This window comes from Bubalus kerabau, chromosome 1 (genome assembly GCF_029407905.1).
Source record: "Bubalus kerabau isolate K-KA32 ecotype Philippines breed swamp buffalo chromosome 1, PCC_UOA_SB_1v2, whole genome shotgun sequence".
NCBI lineage: Eukaryota > Metazoa > Chordata > Mammalia > Artiodactyla > Bovidae > Bubalus > Bubalus kerabau.
In genome coordinates, this window is record NC_073624.1 from 214,686,789 (window position 1) to 214,708,774 (window position 21,986).

The window sequence follows — 21,986 nt, forward strand, 5'->3', positions numbered from 1 at the left end:
TTTTTCAGCTCTTAGTTCACAAGTTTATTATGAAAAACACTGCAGTGCTCTTGTGCAGTAACATCATCTTACAGCAGGGAGGAAAAAAAACAGTTCCATTCAAAACAACTCACCAGGTTCTGACAGTAACAAAGAACATGAGGCTGAGATTTGAGAAGGGAAAATAAACTGAGTGCAGACAAATCATACAATTAAATTAAACAGTATCCCTGAAAATAAACAAAACGATTTTAAAACTCACAAGTAGAGGGGAGGCCTTGGTACTGATTTTTAAAAATGTTCATTAAGCTCCAATGATTGTTTGCTGCTATTCTTATCTACAGTCATGCTGAGTAAAGCTATAGCTAAATGGAAGTTAAATTGTATTCACGAGGTGTTAATGTTTACATCTTATCTGCAGTCTCTCAGAGAAAGCAAAGTAACTACAAATAGCGCTATGCCAGAAACTGGTTTCTTGACCAACAATGTCGCTTCAGCATGCAATGAACTGGTTCATTCTAAAGTGGTCACGGCTGTTGATGACAGGCTTTGTATTTTTATATGGCACATCTTTTTGGTCCGTGTGAAAACAAGTTTTTTTGAATGTTAACTATTCTCTGACACTTGTGGAGTTACTGTTGCTCTTCCCATATCCATTAGGTCAATATATGGTTCATGGCAATACTGTACAAGTTTAAAATTTCATTACAGGAAGTAGTCTGGGGTACGACGAGTAACATGTGGCTCGCCTCTGCGAGGTGCTGGGTCAAACTGCAAGCTGAAAAACAAAGACATATTTGCTCTAAGACATCAATGTACTCATAATTTATATCAATATTAGTCTCGGTTTTAGTTCCAGATGTACAACATAGTGGAAAAGGCAATGGCAACCCACTCCAGTACTCTTGCCTGGAAAATCCCATGGACAGAGGAGCCTGGTAGGCTGTAGTCCATGGGGTCGCTAAGAGTCGGACACGACTGAACAACTTCCCTTTCACTTTTCACTTTCATGCATTGGAGAAGGAAATGGCAACCCATACTGCGTTCTTGCTGGAGAATCCCAAGGACGGGGGAGCCTGGTGGGCTGCGGTCTATGGGGTCGCACAGGGTTGGACACGACTGAAGCGACTTAGCAGCAGCAGTATAACATGTTTTGAAATTTCTATACATTAATTACAGCAAGAGTCACCTATGTAAGTTTAACCACCTCTCACCAAAGTTATTACTGTATTATTCGACTGTATTCCCCACGCTGTACATTTCATTCTTGTGCACATTTTTACATTTTTTTCTATCCAATGACTTACATAATAGGACCCTAATTATAGCTTTATCATGCATTTTACATGCGTTTTCTAGCTGTATGCCTCCTCAAAAGAGCCAAGGCAACATCAGCCAGAGGATATGCTTCTATACATTGTGGTTCCTTCTGAGACCATTTGAAAAGATTCTACTAAACAAATTTTAAAGAGCCTAAGGTACTATATATATAATCATTTCATCCTCAGGATTTATCTACTCTACAATAAAAGTATAGGTTTAAAAGTTAAGATCCTAATAATTCATATTAAGGTCTAGGTTTCTGTTGATGTATTTCAAAGGAAACCTAAAAATCTGTTTGGAATCTGGATTTAGCATAAACTCTTGAACTATTAAACCTCCCATTAAAACTAATATTCAAGTAATGGTAACCAACTACTCAGGTGTGAATACTTACAAAGAGTATTTTAGAGTATCATCAAGTTCCATGATTGCAGCTTGGTTACCACAACGGTAACAATAGTTTGGAGCACTGAAAATCGTTACTACATTTCGGTCATGGCACCAATTATATCCCTACAAGGAAAAAGAACAGGAAAAGCAACAACAACTCTATTTTACGCCTTTATTTACACAACTAAAGGTGACTCCCTTCAAGAAGGAAAATGGATCTGCCCTTTTCCCCAAAAGGTTTTTTAAAAAGTACTGCTTTGTTTCTGGATGATTTAATAATTTCCTACACTCTGCACAATGACCCCTCCCCACCTTCTGGCCATGCTGCACAGCTTGTGGGATCTCAGTTCCCCATTTAGGGAATGAAGCCAGGCCACAGCAGCAAAAGCACTGAATCCTAACCACTAGACCACAAGGAACTCCCTATGCAGAACTCAAGAAGTCCTAAAAACAACAACAAAAAACAAAACCACCAATCTCAAAAGGATAAACTACTTCTCTCTCATTTCTTATTACAACAGCCCTAAACATGATATAAGAATGAGTATATGGCCAATCCGTGTACAGGCAGATACACACTCCTGGAGACCAGAACCTTATTGATTCTGTCCTCATTACAGGCATTACTTCAACTGCCCAGATACGAAGGAGAGATGACTCTAGGAACCCCCACCTCATCCCCCCAAAGTTCACCTGAATGTATGAGTAACTTTTAAAGTACTGTTCACAAATTTCTTTCCCTATCCCAAGCAAAGTCAGACTTTATGGATAATCACAGAGCTGTGTCAGTATTAATCTAAATTGAATCTTAATTTTATAAGTATGCTTAATCAATGTTTTACGCTAAGAATTTAGCCCCTTTCCCTTTAGTTTCTTCTTTTAAATCACCTGTAATCCTACCATCCAAAGGATCACTTAAACATTTTGGGTGTATTTCTTGCCAAACTCTCCTCCATATAATGCATGTTAAATATATGTAATAAAATTGAGATTAAAAAATGGTGTATTTCCATCTCCTCCACCTTACTTTCCAGCCTTAACTCCCAAGCACTGCTCAGTCACTATGAATTACCTCAGAACATTTTAACATTTGGATCAAAAGCCTGAGATTTTATTTATTTTTATTTTTTGGCTATTGGGGTTCTTCGATGCCACATGGGGGCTTTCTCTAGTTGCAGCAGGTTGGGACCACTCTCTGCTGTGGTACGCAGGCTCTCACTGCAGCGGCTCCCCTTGTTCTGGAGCACAGGCTCTAGGCGCTCTGGCTTTAGTAGTCGCAGCTGAAATGCTTTGTTAGCTCTGCCGCATGTGGGATCTTCCTGGTCCAGGGATCAAATTGGTGTTCTTTGCATTGCAAAGCAGATTCTTAACCACTGGATCACCAGGGAAGCCCCAAAAGCTTGGGATTTTAATTCTAGTGTACCTCCATCAAAAAGGCTCAGGCTGTAATGGTACACTCATCAGAAAAATACATGTATATTCTCACTAATACCATATAATTTAAAATTTCCTAAGATCTTAAGTTTATTTAAAAAGCAAGTCAACGTCAAAGAACAAACGTACCTCCATCACCAGCTGATGAGCTCTAGACACCAACGTGAGGCCATTGGCATGATTAAACGTCTCAGAAATATCCTGCCCAAAGGTGTAACCAGCTCCTCGAGGAGATATACCCCAACCTCCACGGTCATCTGGATCTGACCATAGCAAGTCACACATTGGACCCTAAAAAGCAAGTTAAGTTTCAGACTATCTCTTGGAAAACAGGTTAATGTGTGATCTTAGTAATTTAATCAGAAGCACCCTACTAAGTCACTTGTTGAACGGTGTTTGCCAAAACCAGTAAAAGGTTTTTCAGATAGTAAAGTATCTGTGTCAAATAAGTAAGAAACTGTTTCCAGATGTCTTTAAGAAGCACGGCCTACACCAATGAGTTCCAACAGCAACAAGCCCTAACTAATTAATAGTATAGTTTAGTAATTAAAGTAGACGCTCTGAAAACAATCACCACCTCGGTCCTAAACCCAGTCCCAGAGCTGTCATGATCTTGGCAGGTTTCTTAATGTTAGCTTGTGAAGAATAGGGTCAATGAGAGTGCTCACACCACATGGGATGATTTTTGAGAATTAACAAGAAAATACATAAAATGAACTAAGTTGCAATTAAGAACAGTTCCTCTTTCTAAAGTTTTCTGAAAAGAAAAAATTTTATTATCAAAAAAAGAGTAATACCTCATGGGGAACTTCTTGTAGGCGATCAAGTGCTCTGATGTGATCCAGTGTATCTATGGATGGTGAGAGGCCACCATGTAGACAGAAGATCTGAAAAGAATGGTTTCCAACATTACCTTCATTTAAAATAAACATTATACACTAAGCTGCAAACAGTAGCCCACATCACTCAGCCTCTTGGTGTTTCTGTGTTCTCCCAGAACTGGGCTTGTTTCTGCAGGATCTTTCTTTCATCCCACTGTAAACTATGGAATATACTTTTTCTGACTGATGATAAACCATCCCTATTGCACCCAAACTCCAATCAGATCTTGACTTTACCCTCATCATAGACTATTATTTTCCTTCTCATAGAATTTTCTTGAAATTTCTCTGTGCACTTGTCTACTGGGACCAGAAAATAGTTAATTACATCTCCCCAACATGTCCAGAAACAGCCTAAGAGGATGGATGGGCTACATCTCCCACCCTACTCCATGGTTCAGTGCCCCTCACAAAATAAGGGCCCAGAAGGACGTGAAGATGGAAAAAATGTTACTGGCGCCTAAATGTTAAGAAAGCAGAAGTCTGAAAATAACTGGCAACATAAGCTTTAAGAAGACTTACATACCTGCCCATCCACCAAGGCAGTGAGAGGAAGATAGTCAAAAAGGTCTGTAAAATACTTCCAAACATTTGCATTTCCGTATTTCCTTAAACACTCATCGTAGAAACCATATACTTGTGTGATCTGTCTGCTCTCATGATTTCCTCGAAGAATGGTGATACGTTCACGGTAACGAACCTGAAACAAAAAAATGGAAAACATGAACAGCTGGCTCCTTCCAAAACCAAGTTAACAACCCAGCAAACATTCTACAGGAAAATACAGAATTTCAATTTTGTTGGAAAAAATATCTCACACTCCCACATCACACAAAAGTGAAATCACACCTACAGATATTTATCCCATGGGATATCTGCCAACCCCATCTCACTACCACCGACTTTATGTCAAGCATAATCATCAGCTGCAAAGCTCCATCCATGAGTTTTTTTTAATTAGTTATACAACCATTACAATTCAGTTCTAGAACCTTTCCATTAACCCAAAGATCCCTCATGCCTGTTTGCGATCATTTCCAATTCCCACTCTCAGCAACTATTAATACTCTCTTGAGATTTGCTTTTCTCTTGAGATTTGCTTTCTCTAGAAATTTCATACAAATGAAACCATGCAAAATGTAGTTTTGTGTTTGGCTTCTTTAACTTAGCAGAGTATTTTTGAGACTCATCTGTATATTGATTAGTGGTTTGTCTCTTACTGCTGCACAGCATTCCATTGTATGACTACACTGTTTTGGCTTTTTATTCATCAGCTGGCTGAACATTTGGACTGTCTGCAGTTTAAGGCTATTGTGAATGTTTCTATGATCCTACTGCCATGTAAGAAATTTTTGTATGCATATACGCTCTCAATTCTCTTGGGTGGATTCCTATGGTGCTAATGTATCTTCAACAAATTAACACTTGGTATGACTAGCCTTACCCATGAAAACCATTCTAAAGGGTCTGATTTATTTCGGGCTGTGCCACACACAGCCTGTGGGATCTTAGTTCCCCAATCAGGGACTGAACCTGAAACCTCTTTACTGGGAGCAGAGTCTTACCCACTGGACCACCAGGGAAGTCCCTGGCCCTGATTTTGACTTTAATTTGCATTTCCCTGATAACTAAGGTTTGAGCATCTTTTCATGTACTTAATGACCATTCATACACCTTCATGCGTGAAACATCTATTCAAATATTTTGTCCACTTAAAAATTATTTGTTCTCTTATTGAGTTAGGTTTTAAAAATATATATGAATACAAATTTTCTTTAGTGGTATCTCTTGAAGAACAAAAAATCAATTTGATGGAAGTCCAATTTATCAGCATTTTAATGGATTGTGCTTTTGGTAGCATACCTAAATCATCTTTGTCAAACCCAACAATACAAATATAATTTTCTCCTATGTATTATTTTAGAAGTTTCACAGTTTTAGTAATTCAGATTGAGACCTCTGATTAATTTTGACCCATCTGTAGAGTATGAGGAGCTTAAGTTACGTTTTTGCATACGGATACAAAACAGTTCCAGCATTATTTGCTGAAGTTTCCTTTTCCCTGTATTAAGTCTGCTAGGACTACCATACAAGATAACAGAGATTAGAAAGCTTAGTTCAGTTCAGTTGCTCAGTCGTGTGTGACTCTTTGCGACCCCGTGAATCGCAGCACGCCAGGCCTCCCATTCCATCACCAACTCCTGGAGTTCACTCAGACTCACGTCCATCAAATCGGTGATGCCATCCAGCCATCTCATCCTCTGTCGTCCCCTTCTCCTCCTGCCCCCAATCCCTCCCAGCATCAGAGTCTTTTCCAATGAGTCAACTCTTCGCACGAGGTGGCCAAAGTATTGGAGTTTCAGCTTCAGCAGCAGTCCTTCCAATGAACACCCAGGAATAATCTCCTTTAGGATGGACTGTTGGATCTCCTTGCAGTCCAAGGGACTCTCAAGAGTCTTCTCCAACACCACAGTTCAAAAGCACCAATTCTTTGGCACTCAGCTTTCTTCACAGTCCAACTCTCACATCCATACGTGATCACTGGAAAAACCGTAGCCTTGACTAGACGGACCTTTGTTGGCAAAGTAATGTCTCTGCTTTTTAATATGTTATCTGCTACTGCTGCCAAGTCGCTTCAGTCGTGTCCGACTCTGTGCGACCCCATAGACGGCAGCCCACCAGGCTCCCCCGTCGCTCGGATTCTCCACTCAAGAACACTGGAATGGGTTGCCATTTCCTTCTACAATGCATGAAAGTGAAAAGTGAAAGTGAAGTCGCTCAGTCGTGTCCGAATCTTTGCGACCCCATGGACTGCAGCATACCAGGCTCCTCTGTCCATGGGATTTTCCAGGCAAGAGTACCGGAGTGGGTTGCCATTGCCTTCTCTGAATATATTATCTACGTTGGTCATAACTTTCCTTCCAAGGAGTAAGCGTCTTTTAATTTCATGGCTGAAGTCACCATCTGCAGTGATTTTGGAGCCCAAAAAAAGAAAGTCTGACACTGTTTCCCCATCTATTTCCCATGAAGTGATGGGACCAGATGCCATGATCTTAGTTTTCTGAATGTTGAGCTTTAAGCCAACTTTTTCATTCTCCTCTTTCACTTTCATCAAGAGGCTCTTGAGTTCCTCTTCACTTTCTGCCATAAGGGTGGTGTCATCTGCATATCTGAGGTTATTGATATTTCTCCCGGCAATCTTGATTCCAGCTTGTGCTTCTTCCAGCCCAGCATTTCTCATGATGTACTCTGCATAGAAGTGAAATAAGCAGGGTGACAATATACAGCCTTGACATACTCTTTTTCCTATTTGGAACCAGTCTGTTGTTCCATGTCCAGTTCTAACTGTTGCTTCCTGACCTGCATACAGATTTCTCAAGAGGCAGGTCAGGTGGTCTGGTATTCCCATCTCTTTCAGAATTTCCCACAGTTTGTGGTGATCCATACAGTCAAAGGCTTTGGCATAGTCAATAAAGCAGAAATAGATGTTTTTCCTGGAACTCTCTTGCTTTTTCAATGATCCAGCAGATGTTGGCAATTTGATCTCTGGCTCCTCTGCCTTTTCTAAAACCAGCTTGAACATCTGGAAGTTCAAGGTTTATGTACTGCTGAAGCCTGGCTTGCAGAATTTTGAGCATTACTTTACTAGCATGTGAGATGAGTGCAACTGCGCGGTAGTTTGAGCATTCTTTGGCATTGCCTTTCTTTGGGATTGGAATGAAAACTGACCTTTTCCAGTCCTGTGGCCACTGCTGAGTTTTCCAAATCTGCTGGCATATTGAGTGCAGCTCTTTCACAGCATCATCTTTCAGGATTTGCAATAGCTCAACTGGAATTCCATCATCTCCACTAGAATTGTTCGTAGTGATGCTTTCGAAGGCCCACTTGACTTCACATTCCAGGATGTCTGGCTCTAGGTCAGTGATCACACCATCGTTGAGTATCTGGGTCATTAAGATCTTTTTTGTACAGTTCTTCTGTGTATTCTTGCCACCTCTTCTTAATATCTTCTGCTTCTGTTAGGTCCATACCATTTCTGTCCTTTATCGAGCCCATCTTTGCATGAAATGTTCCCTTGGTATCTAATTTTCTTGAAGAGATCTCTAGTCTTTTCCATTCTGTTGTTTTCCTCTATTTCTTTGCATTGATCGCTGAGGAAGACTTTCTTATCTCTCCTTGCTCTTCTTTGGAATTCTGCATTCAGATGCTTATATCTTTCATTTTCACAGCTATTTGTAAGGCCTCCCCAGAAAGCCATTTTGCTTTTTCGCATTTCTTTTCCATGAGGATGGTCTTGATCCCTGTCTCCTGTACAATGTCACGAACCTCTGTCCATAGTTCATCAGGCACTCTATCAGATCTAGTCCCTTAAATTTATTTCTCACTTCCACTGTATAATCATAAGAGATTCGATTTAGGTCATACCTGAATGGTCTAGTGGTTTTCCCTACTTTCGTCAATTTAAGTTGGAATTTAATCAACAGAAATTTATTTCCTCACAATTCTAGAAGCTAGAAGTCCAAGATCAAGGTGTCAGCAGGGCTGGTTTCTTCTGAGGTCTCTCTTCCATGGCTAGGAAATGGCCATCTTCTCCACGTTTCTTCCCACTGTTTTTGTGCTCTATCTCCTCTTGTAAGGACACCAGTCATACTGGATTGGGGTGACCCATATGATCTCATTTTACCTTAATTACCTCTTCAAAGGCCCCATCTCCAATACAGCTAGGTATTCTGAGGTACTGGGAGTTAGGATGCAGCATGAATTTGGGGAAGAGGTGGTAGTGGCAAATTCAGTTCATAACATAACTGATGGTTATATTATGAACATAATGAACATAATGGTGTTTAGCATTAAAAAAAAATTTTATTTATTTATGGCTGCACTGGGTCTTGTTGCTGCACACACAGGCCTTCTCCAGTTGCAGCGAGCAGGAACTACTCTCTAGGCGCATGGGTTTCTCATTACAGCAGTTTCTCTGTTGCAGAGAATGGGATCTAGGGTACGTGGACTTCAGGAGTTGTGGCTCACAGGCTCTAGGGCACTGACTCAGTACTTCTGGCACACCAGGAAAGCTGTCCCGCAGCACACAGGATCTTCATGGACCAGGGATCAAATCTGTATCCCCTGCACCACTGGCAAGCAGATTCTTTACCAGTGAGCCACCAGGGAAGACCCAAACATGAATTCTTAAAAGGCAGTATATTTATTCCTCCTCTGAGCATTAGGACTCATCATGGGCTTTAAGTATAGGTTAGCTTGCAAGATTGCTTTCATACCATCTACAGTCACTGCAGAAACTTTCCATCATTTAATTCCACTCCTTCAATTTACAGATGCAGAATATAATGACCTCGGAAAATGTTTTGCAGCACTTTACATGATTCAGACTAGTTGCTTCATCAACACTACCATTTCTGTCAATTGCTCAAAATTCAGTTTTTGCCAAAACCACATCTCAGTGCTTCTCCAATACTAGAAAATGCTGTCAGTCATCATACCATTTTTACATATTCTTTAATAAAATTATCTACCCAAAAGAAAAGTCTAATAATTTAAGCGAAAGGTTATCCTAAAATGTTTTCTACCATTCTGTGTTTTACCTTCAAATCTCTGTATATTTCCGAAAGCTACAACTGGTATAAAACAGCTCGATTTCTTTATCATTTCTATTGTACTAGATTATCATGTCGTGTCTAACAGCTGCAAACTATTCCACTGAGATAAGCCATACTTTAGATATTCACTTACTGTTATTTATATCAATTCCTTCTCTGAATTAAAGATAATGCTACAATTTTCAGTTTCATATACGCAAAGCTTCTTTCCTCTTAAAACTTCTTCCTCAGTACAATTTAGTTACACGGTTGTTGTGTCAGAGAATATAAACATGCCAATATTGGAAATGTGCTGCTCTGTTAGTGAATATGCTTCAAAAATATCTAGAAAGGTTAATTATATTACCTGTTCTAACTCCAATTTATTAAATAAAACTTCTATTTAACCAGCCCTCTAGCATTTTTAAATCATCTGACTGAGGCATTCTTTTCCTTAGAAAATAACTCATTTTTATATTCTGTACCATTCCCTCACATTCAGAATGAAGATACAGACATGATTTATTAAGTCCCAAACCTGAATATCTAGATTCCTAAATGTGGAGATTTATTCTAAAATCTAACGTGCAGATAGAGAAGACCTCAAATCACGGGGGAAAAAGGACATTTAAGAGGGCTGTCATATCCAGTTCAAAATGCTCAAATATAAAATTGAAATTACCTTAAGAGCTACAAGCAGAGTAACTGTTTCCACTGAATAATATCCTCTGTCAACATAATCGCCCATAAACAAGTAATTTGTATCTGGTGATTTGCCACCAATTCTAAACAGTTCCATGAGATCATGAAATTGCCCATGCACATCTCCACAGACAGTGACTGGACATCGAACTTCTTGCACATTGGATTCTTTTGTCAGGATTTCTTTAGCCTACAGATGGAGAAAAATAAACCAAGACACTTAGCATTAAACAACATAAACAAAGATATGTTTAGCTACACTTAAGATACAAGCTGCACTTAATACAGCTTTAAAGGGCAGGCTCAGCAAAAGATGAAAAAGCAGATAATTATGACCCCATCAATATAAAAAGGCAAGACACGCCTAAAATCTATTCAACAGCTGTCTCATCCCTGATCTCAGGAAAAACATGCATCAGGGTGCACAGTCCCATTCTTCCCATCAGTACCCCAAGTTTCAGGCCTACTGGTTGCCATCTAACTAAATGCTAAAGAGATCATTATTAGCAGTCACATGGAACAAGACACTCGGGTACCTAGTTCCTCAGCTTTAGAGTTCTAACTACAATATACTCTAGGATTTCCGGCTATGTGGAGAGGTTTCTTAGGCCTACTTTATTTAAAAAAGATTATGGGGAAGATATTAAAACTTTGTATTTTGTTTTTACCCTCTTAATATCAAAGTACAAACTTACTGTTTTACAACTGTGACTATTCAATATACATGGTTTTTATGCTGCTTTTAGAAAACTAGCATCCTATGCATTTCCCCATGTAACCACAAATTCAAACATTACTTTAAAAAAAGACAGGAAACTCAATTTTTATCTTTATTTCTTGCTGATTAATTATTATCTTTTTGGCTGTGCTGGGTCTTCCTTGCCACGCATGGGCTTTCTCTTCATTCCAGTGTGCGGGCTTCTCGCTGTGTTGGCTTCTCTTGTTGTGGAGCACAGGCTTGGCAGTTGGGGTGTGAGGGACCTAGAACGTGTAGGCTCAGTAGTTGTGGCACAGGGGCTTAATTGCTCCTCAGCACGTGGGATCTTCCAGGACCAGGGTCAAACCTATGTCCCCTGCACTGCCAGGCAGAATTTTAACCACTGGACAACCAGGGAAGTTCCAAACGTTAGTTTTAAGAGTAACATAATATTCCACTCAGTAGAAACTCTCATTTATTTCCAACACACATTTATTAATCACTTGTGTTAGTTTCTCAGTCATGTCCGACTCTTTGCAACCCCATGGTCTGTCCATGGAATGTTACAGGCAAGAATACTGGAGTGGGTTGCCATTCCCTTCCTCAAGGGATCTTCCTGTTACTGTATGCTAAAAACTGTGGAGTGACTGGGAGATAACTACTCATTTGCTAGACTATGAGTGATACTTTGTGCAAGACCCCATGCTAGTCCCTGGAGGTATAGTAAGACAGATCATTCTCAAGCCAGGTTTGGTGAGGGAGATTTGGGGAATGATTACAATTAGTAGATGCAGTATTAAAGTCCAAGGAATTTAACCAGGAAAGGTTAACATGGTTATAGCACAGTATGGAAAAACAGAGACAAGGGCAGACTAAGGTGAGGGCAACAAGCCACCTGATTTTAGCACTGGTAGTCCTAAATCCCAGGAAATACCTCAGTTGCATCCAGGCAAACCACAATGACAGCTGGTCATCCAGGTAGGAAATATAGGGGGAGAACAGAGCATGGATATGGACTGAAAACAAGTCTAAAGAAGTAGTAAAACAAAGATCCAACAGACAGAAGATCTGATGAGTGAATTTAGGATTTCAGAAGTAGGGGTATGACTGCGGATACCTGAGGTGGAGTACAGCTTAAAGGTCACCCACCAGTACTGAGGGACCAAACGACCAACAAGTCTTGCCTGACTCCTTCCAAAACATATCTCAATCCGTATGCTTCTACATATTTTGTCAACATCCTGATCCAAATGACCATCATTTCACCTGGATTACTGTTAGCCTCCACAATGATCTCCCTGTTTCTAGTCTTCCTCCTCCAATTTACTTTCCATGTAACAATCAAAGTGACAGCTTAAAAATTATCACCAGATTCACTTTATCCACCACTGTCTAAACCAGGGGTCCCCAACCTCTGGGATCTAATGCCTAATGATCTGAGGTGCAGCTGATGTAATGATAATAAAAATGAAGTGCGCAATATATTAACGTGCTTGGATCACCCCCAAACTAGCCTCCTCTATGGAAAAATAGTCCTCCATAAAACCGGTCCCTGATGTCAAAAGGTTGGGGACAGCTTGTCCACACAGCACCTCACTAGAACAATGCCCCAGATGTGGAAGGCACTTCTTATTTTTAGAGGATCAAGAACTATTTTGAGATACTGGATAGGTACTGGCGTCTTTAGGGAAAGCCCTGAATGTCTCCCAGGACAATGGCATAAGTACAGGCTTAGAAAATGGTACCCAAGTTCTCTGGATAATGAAGAAACAATAGGTAACAGCTGTGAAGAAAAAAGCCCAAGTATCTAGGTTGAGGACAGAAGCCTGACAAACAGGGGGGATTTTATTCTCAAGTAAAAGAAGGCAGAACACATCCACCTGGGAGAGCTACTACAGAAGGTACAGGACTTTCTCAGGGAGAGCACTGTGGCTCACTACAGTGTGAGCAGCAACCATGGATGTCAAGGACTGATTCACTTATTGCTGCGCTGGTTGCTGTGCACGGGCTTTCTCCAGTTGTGGTGAGTGGGGGCTACTCTCCTGATGCAGTGCGAGGGCATCTCACTGCAGTGGCTTCTCTTGTTGGAGCATGGGCTTAGTTGCCCTGCAGCATGTACGACTTTTCCCGGACCAGGGAACCCACGTCCCCTGCAGTGGCAGGGGTATTTTTAACTGCTAGACCACCAGGTAAGTCCCCTACAGACTGGTTTTAAGGAAGTGGTACGCAACCTTAGCAGCACATTAAAAAATCACTTAGAAAACCTTTCAAAATATTCAGATGCCCAACTACTACTTCTCCCAATTAAGTCAGAATCTTCGTGGGTGGGATCCAAGCATAAATAAGTCTTCCTTCTTTACCCTATGCTTTCTTGGGTGCAGTCAAACTTAAGAAGAACTATTTTGAAGTCCCTGAACATTCTGGGGAGACTATTTCAGGACACTTATCAACCACTGACATAGAAATGTTAATTAGTTTGATCTAACATTTTTAAATTTAGAAAAAAATTCTGTTTCAAAAAGAGGCATTTCTTAAGAAATACATATACTCTATCTCTCTACAGTAATTCCAACTTCCCAGTTCATTATTACTGAAAAGCCGAGTATTCTATTATTAAATATTCCATTACTAATTATCTATTTGGAATTAATACTGGGCCTAATGTTATCAGCACCTAGTATATACATGTGTGCTCAGTCGCCAAGTTGCGTCTGACTCCTGGCAACCCCATGGTCTCAAGTCTGCTAGACTCCTCTGTCTATAGGATTTTCGAGACAAGAATACTAGACTGGGTTGCCCTGCTCTCCTCCAGGGGATCTTTCCCACCCAGGGACTAAACCTGGGTCTCCTGCATTGCAGGTGGATTCTTTACCACTGAGCCACCTGGGAGGTCCTCAGTACATACTATGAATGAAATGATAGGTTCTACTTAAACCCATGTAAATCTTGCCTTGATGCTACCACACTTACTTCCACCAGAAGTTAAATTTTAAAATACATCTTGACACTTGACTACCTGCAAGATTATAGTCTATATGAATGATAAAAAGTTGTCATTAATGACTGCCTTTTAAAAAATATTATTTCCTGTGATTACTGTTTCTAAATTGGAGTATAATTGCTTTACAATGTTATGTAGTTCCTGTCATACAGTGAAGTGAATCAGCTATGTGTGCTGTGCTTAGTCACTCGGTTATGTTAAACTCTTTGTGACCCCTTGGACTGCAGCCCGCCAGGCTCCTCTGTCCATGGTGATTCTCCAGACAAGAATACTGGAGTGGGTGGCCATGCCCTCCCTCCAGGGGATCTTCCCAACCAAGGGATCTACCCAGGTCTCCAGCACTGCAGGCAGATTCTTTACTGTCTGAGCCACCAGGGAATCAACTATATGTATACATAAATCCCCTTCCTCTCACCCCACTCCCCATTTTACCTATCTAGGTCATCAGAGAGCATGGAGCTGAGCTTGTAACTACCTTAAATCCCTTATAATCTACTCAAAATTTCTATTCAAATCATAAAAGAAAAGTCTAAATGCTATTTGTTCCTTTTAGGTACAATGATAAACACTGTATCTACCTTCAATTTTATTTTTTAGTCTTTAACTTGTTACAATATTGCTTGTGTTCTATGTTTCAGTTTGTCTTTTTTTTTTTATACCAATGGCACCCCACTCCAGATTTTCTTGCCTGGAAAATCCCATGGATGGAGGAGCCTGGTAGGCTGCAGTCCATGGGGTCACCAAGAGTCAGACATGACTGAGCGACTTCCTTTTCACTTTTCACTTTCATGCATTGGAGAAGGAAATGGCAACCCACTCCAGTGTTCTTGCCTGGAGAATCCCAGGGATGGGGGAGCCTGGTGGGCTGCTGTCTCTGGGGTCGCACAGAGTCAGACACGACTGAAGTGACTTAGCAGCAGGCATGTGGGAACCTAGCTTTCTGACTAGAATCCAACCCACACCCCCCTGCATTGGAAAGCGAAGTCTTTAACCACTGGACTGCCAGGGAAGTCCCAACAGTAATACATTCTTGTAAAAAAAATTTTAGCAGCAGATAAAACTAAATGCCCCTTCTGACCACTCTCCAGAATTCTACTTTTCTTGGGAAAAATAACCAACCATAGCATTCTGAGGTATATCCTTCCGAAGTCTTATTTTAAAAATTTATATACATATTATATTCCCACAGAAACGTAATAGTTATCTTTGCATTTTTAAACTAGAAGCATTATTAAGGGAAAAGCAGCCTCCTCAGAGTTCATAATGCATATACATACAGACCAGGTCAATTTCTCACACTACAAGTAAAAGTACTTCCTGAAGGATTAGGATACAAGGAGTGTGTACTGAAATGTATACCCCAGTACCTGCTCCCTTGTATCCATATGCAGGCATGTTTCCTGAAAGAAGATTCCATGAAGTGGACCTATGAGCGTGAAAAGTAAAAGTGAAGTCACTCAGTCACGTCTGACTCTTAGAGACCCCATGGACTGCAGCCTACCAGGCTCCTCCATCCATGGGATTTTCCAGGCAAGAGTACTGGAGTGGGGTGCCATTGCCTTCTCCATAACAGTGTGAAACTGCAAACAAATCAGACTGAAAACAGATCAATAGCTCAACAAAGCCAATATTTTTCAAGGAAAGCAAATAAAAGAAAACATGAACCAACAACAGATTCTCCAGCCATTCTGAATTTCCTTAAGGATATGCAATAGTGATATCATTTCTATGTAATTTACACAGCAGAAAAAGCTATGCAACACATTTATGCATTTTTACATTTTAAATAAAAAACAGGCAATGTATTTATGCATTTTATTATTAAATCAAGGAAAACATGGTTAACCTGTAAGAATATGGCCTTTTAAATTTTACCATACCAACAAAAGCTATTTTCATTTCTTTGTATTCCCTTCCAGTTTACAAGCGGCCACCATCTCAATCTGTGTCCTAAAGTTCCGAATACTGATCCAGTTTCCTATATCAATGTAAACTGTTGTATAATATGCTCCTGAACGATCTATACATGTATTATTATTTATTTGAATCATTTTCTTTCAAGAAATTTTCAATTGTCATTAGTGTTAACATTTTTTGTTTTCTGTATACTACTGGACCAACTACTGCCCAACTTGTTATGCAGTAATAAACGGGAAGACCGTACCCATTCTCAGCTATTTCAGGTATGAAGTGTTTGTTATCTTCTGATTTAACTGACACTTTTCATTTAGAGTTCAGACTTTTTATTCCATGTTTATATAGCATCAGGTATTTCTTCTCCTATACAATGTGTCCACACAAACTAGATATCTTTCTATTAAAAATGTGGTAATTCTAGTGTTCATTAGAACTCCAGTTCAAGTAAATTTAACATTTCATATTTTAATCAATTGAATACATTTTCTACCAATATAGCCATAAAGACATGAGAAGCAAACAAAAAAGTAATTTTTGAATTTTACTTCTCAGTTTAAGTGAAAAATTAAAGACATCTGAAAAGTTTTTTAAGACTCCATGCTTCTACTGCAGGGAATCTTGCATACTGCTCAGTGTGACCAAAAAAATAAGAAGTAAAAATAAATAAAATGCCTGTAGGGTCAAACAACCATGTTAGGTATCCTGGTTAGGCATGGAAAGATATTTCAAAATATAAAATAAAAAGCACAGTAAGTTTGCAACAATGAAGTTTTTCAATAACCTAAGACATTCATTTTGCTTCATACTGCCTTTATGGATATAAAAGGTTTTTTTTTTAAGTTCGTGATAAATATGTGACCAGAGTTTTATTTTGGTGTCATACATAAGGTAGGACATATGACTAAGCTCTAGAAGCAAATGAATCTTAAATTAATTATCTCCAACTACCAAATCTTCCTTCATAAACTTAGTCTTTCATTAATTATACTGATCAGATGCCGCTAATATTTTATGAAATATTTCAGTTGTTTTTTATTTTAATTCTGTATTCAAAACTCCCCTGGAGAAGGGAAAGGCTACCCACTCCAGTATTCTGGCCTGGAGAATTCCGTGGACTGTACAGCCCTTGGGGTCAAAAAGATTTGGACACGACTGAGCAACTTTCACTTTCACACTTTGCTTTTTGATTTAGGGTCTAATGGAAAGAAAAAGATCAGGGATGAGGGGAATCCTAAAATTCTATCAAGAGAATATGTGATGTTTTCCCATCTGTTTCTGTCAAATAACCATCTTACTTCTGACCAAAATGAACATTAAAAAATATATATTTTAAATTATTTATTTATGACCGTTCACGAGCTTTCTCTAGCTGCCCCAAGCAACTAGAGAAGTAACTACTCTTTGTCGGTATGTGTGAGCTTCTATTGCAGTGGCTTCTCTTGTTGGGTAGCACAGGCACTAGGGCACCCAGACTTCAGCAGTTGTGGCACGCGGGCTCAGTAGTTGCCTCACGCGTGTGGGATCTTCCCAGACCAGGAACTGAACCTGTGTTCCCTGCACTGGCAAGCAGATTCCCAGTCTCTGGACCACCAGGGAAGTCCTGACCTTTTCTTTAAAGCAGTATGCCTCACTTGCAATAGGCTGGCCTACATCTCTACCAACAAACATATCCATGTGCATGAATTAAACAGTCCCAATCGTTTCTGCTTAGGAAAAAAAATGTTAATCTACTAAACTGAGAAATGTTGCTATATACACAGTTAAAATTTTTTCACAAGAATCCATCCTGAATGAGATTCATCCTCCCTGAGTCTGATCTCTTCTCTCATCTGTGAAAGGTGACTTAGCCTTGAGGACCTTTAAAGTTCTTTTCATCACTTAAAAGGGCTTCCCTCATAGCTCAGTTGGTAAGAATCCGCCTGCAATGCAGGAGACAGACCCCTGTTCGATTCCTGGGTAGGGAAGATTCACTGGAGAAGGGATAGGCTACCCACTCCAGTATTCTTGGGCTTCCCTTATGGTTCAGCTGGTAAAGAATGTGCCTGCAATGCATGAGACCTGGTTTCGATCCCTAGGTTGGGAAGATCCCCTGAAGAAGGGGAAGGCTACCCACTCCAGTATTCTGGCCTGGAGAATTCCATGGACTGTACAAGCCATGGGATTGCAAAGAGTCGGACACAACTGAGTGACTTTCACTTTCATCACTAAAAAGCTTTTTTATTGGAAGTCAAAGCCCCCCAACAGATAGCAGGCAACATTGCTAGTTTACAGATGATGGGCAGCAGAGAAAGACAATTAACCTGATAGCCACTAGCACAAAAATTCTAAAATCTTCCCTATCTGGAGCTTACAAGTTCAACCTCCTGACTAATCCAAAACCCTGCTACAGAGCAATAACAAATCCCTACAACAACAACACTATTTAGACAAACTTAAATAGTGAAAATAGCACATATAAGGAGAGCATAAAAATTTTTGGTTGGGGGAAAAAAAAAAATTTTTTTTGGCTGAATGTATTCCAAAGACAAATGTACACTGTCACAGTTACCAGTATCACTGACACTCCATAACTTGTGTGAACTACACTTTGCATGACTATGTTATCTAATGTATCTTTCAGGGGCACTCTAGAAAAAAGGTTCTCAATCTTCTTTCAGGCCTCTCGACAAAAGAAAGGTAAAAGTTCCCATTGGTGGTAGTAACTAAATGACTAAGGCAGAGGTGGGGACAGGGTGTGCCAGAGTGACTGGTCAGCTGGTCACGTACAGTTTAGAAAATACCCAGATGCAGATCTATCTGTCACTGCTTTATTCATCCATTCCAAATCATAATACCAATAAATCAATGGGCAACAGCAACTTTGTACCATGAAAAAATTAAGCAGTCAGTCCTAGATTGCTTTTTACAGTCCTTTCAGACCTCACTCACCCCAGCCATTTACTGGCTACCAGACCTCTCTCCACTTCAGTCTCTGCTACAACTTTTGCTCCAGAAGTTGAAATCCCCTTCACAGTTATACTCTATCTCAGATCTCACTTGTCCAGTGGAGAGCAGGTTGAGGTTTTTTCATAAAAGGATGATAATGAGAAATGGTAGGGAAAAAAGGCGCAAATAAGAGAAACAGCTCTAAATATAAAGAAAATAGTAAAAGGAGGGGGGTTGATTCTATGCCATACATAACTTTTCCTACTTCTCAGCGCCCTCAAGAGAGACGCCTCTCCACCATACATTAATCCAAACCCAATGTCTCCTGGTTTTCCTTAAAGCTTATCTCCTCAAAACTAAATAAATACTCCTCAACAACTGACAAACCTGACTTACAATAAAACCATGAAAAAGAACACCGAACAAGAGTTATCTCAAGTGCTCTTCCAGTGCCCATCATTCTTTTTATAGCATGAGTTTCACCTTAGTTCTACTGCCCCTATTTGCAGACACAGAATTCTTGATTCTGACAGAGAAACAAAGGCAGAGTTGGGGGAGGGGGGAAATTTGTGTGTCCAAAAAGAACTGTTCACCTTTTTAGTGTTTCCTCATTAAGTCAACTCAAAGACAACTGCACTACTGATTCATGCCTGGAAGATCACAAAATACACCCAGGCAGACAGCCTTGATCAAGGTAGCTATGAGGATAAAAAGAAAGGCATTTTAACAAGCTGTAATGAACAATATAAATGTCAGTTACGCTTTATTAGAATATTTTAGAGCTCCTTCTCTGGATCATGATTTACACTATCTTAGAATACACAGAAAATGAACTGGGGTTTTCACCTCACTAATCTTATTTGAGAGGCAAATGCAGTTAGCCACATCCAATATTGAAGAATAATTACTGTTTCCTCCTCCAGGACAGAGTGAGACAACGGTATGTGACATGAATAGGAAGCTTTCGAGCAATCAGAACAAAAATTATACTTTCTTTTACACAGCTGAGGATTCTGCAATTCAGTCTGGCCTCAATTCATCTGCATCCTTCATTACTAACACTACCTCAGAAGAGAGGGAGGCTGTGCAGTAAGACTAGAACATTGGGCTTAAAGTCTATAAAACTAGGCAATCTCAATTCAGTCGCTGTAGCCAAGTCTCTTTACCTTTCTGAGGTGTGGTTTCTATCTATGAGGATAACTGGTTCCTAAGCTTGTTACGAGAACTGTGTATGTGACAGGATGATGAAAACAGTATGTTGTATCGTGCTGCCCCCACAACTGCTTGTTCTTGATATTCAAATTACCTTTATTGAAATGAGTCAAACAACCTTTTAAATTAAACACACACACACAGACTCACAAAAATATATTACCCATTTCATATAGGAATTTAACCTTGGTCAAGTATTTTGCAGGTCATCCAACCAGAAGGAAGACTCATACTGCATTTTATTTATAGTGCTTGTACAGCAATAGAAAATAGCATGCCTAGGTAAAGAACTCCTCTGGATACAAACAACATTCTCCACAAGTTTGGTAAGACATGAAAGCACACGGCCAAAAATCATACCTAAATGAAACCACTGCTGAACAAAACAAGACTGTTTACTAGAGCTAGGCACACAACATCATCCTTGGCTTTGATATAGATCACATCCTGGGGGGAGAAAATCTTAACTAGTTAAAAGCATAAAAACCATATTCACTCTTGTTTACAAATACACACTTTTCTTCTCATAACCAAAGAAATTATGAATTAGATATCTCCACCAAGTATCTTTTCTTTAAAAACAAAAAGGGAAAAAAGAAAAAAACTATAATACTAATCAAAGTTTTTCCTTCAAGGTTTTCAAAATCTGTAGCCTTCACTAGACGTGCTACTAGTCATACAAATATTAATGGTGAAAAGAGAACATTTTTCTTTCACTAAAGAGAGTTGTACAAAAGATCTTAAGTCATGTACTTTAACTTGTCTCATCTACCTAAAAAGCTGCCTTCAAATTAACTTAGCTTGAAAGATTAACAGAACTCTAAGACTTGGAATACTTAACAAGTTAAAAACATTTTGAAAGTTGTGTGGTTATCTCCCTGAAAGGATCCAAGACTTAGAAATCTAGCTTCAAATATTTTTTCCCTTTTTTTGGCTCTAAGAATGAGCAATAGAGAATTAAGCATAAATTGATTAATCTCACCACATGTAAATTTTACAAAGAGGTGGGAAACGATGACCATTTACCAAATAGATCAAGCTTCAGCACCCCACTGTAACTCCAGTGGTATCTTCTGTTGTCTCCAACAAGAACACTCTACCTCTGTGGTCCACCTACGACTGATTTCCAACTAGATTCAGTCTCCTTGAGAATAAGCATGATTACTTTTTCATTCTTCTCATAAAATCAAGCAGTCATGGTTATCTAGTAAGTTTTCAGTATTTAAACACAGTACTAATTTAAAATAGAACAGTACTATCTCAGATTAGCAAGAACCTTGGGCATCTGTTTTAATTCTAGCTTATAGACGGGAGGACCAAGTGAAGTGGCTGCCTCAAGGTCAGACACAACTACTTGGTGGCAGAAAGAGGACTAGTGTCCAGGTCTATCGCACAGTTCAGTGGGCTTCTAATTACATCACTGCTCTCTTGCAATATTTGCTACGCAAATGACTAGTCACCAAGCCAACTGCTGACTCAAAGTCATTATACAGAGTAAGAACTCAACCCTAGAAGTCATTAAAATCATCACTTACAGTAGTACCTAAACACTAAGACCTAACACTATACATTAAGTGATCCTTAAAAGTCTATTTCTAAGCCTTTAAAACAAATGTCATCCTCATTAATTAAGGATCAAGAAGCAACAGAAGACTACACTGTTCCTATTAAAATTCAGCCCAGTGAGATGATGTGCCACCTCATCAACTAGCAGTTTCTGTCGAAGCTTGGGAATAAACACATCTGAATTAGACTCACTTAAACTGCAATTACTCACAGAATAGTATCTGAAACAGCCTGTTTTAGGAGCATATACATCAAACTCACATTAAACCACAAGTCAGCATAATTGCTGTCTAATAATTACCTTCACTATTCCAGAAAAGCTGACATTCCACAATTCTGTGGAACTAAAATGAGATGCTGCAAAG

General features: G+C 39.6%; 2 protein-coding genes across 2 annotated transcripts in view; both read right to left on the reverse strand.

Moving 5' to 3' along the window:
- SKP1 (S-phase kinase associated protein 1) overlaps positions 1 to 21,986 on the reverse strand; it is a 144,967-nt gene that overhangs the window by 38,792 nt on the left and 84,189 nt on the right. The window lies entirely within an intron of this gene.
- Positions 1 to 21,986, reverse strand: part of PPP2CA (protein phosphatase 2 catalytic subunit alpha) — a 23,580-nt gene continuing 1,594 nt past the window's right edge. The window contains exons 2-7 of the mRNA XM_055553794.1: positions 10,284 to 10,493; positions 4,534 to 4,707; positions 3,924 to 4,013; positions 3,256 to 3,417; positions 1,697 to 1,815; positions 1 to 757 (exon numbers count right to left, since the gene is read on the reverse strand). Of these exons, the coding sequence (XP_055409769.1) occupies positions 685 to 757; positions 1,697 to 1,815; positions 3,256 to 3,417; positions 3,924 to 4,013; positions 4,534 to 4,707; positions 10,284 to 10,493 (828 nt within the window). The 3' untranslated portion in view covers positions 1 to 684. The remainder of the gene's footprint in view (positions 758 to 1,696; positions 1,816 to 3,255; positions 3,418 to 3,923; positions 4,014 to 4,533; positions 4,708 to 10,283; positions 10,494 to 21,986) is intronic.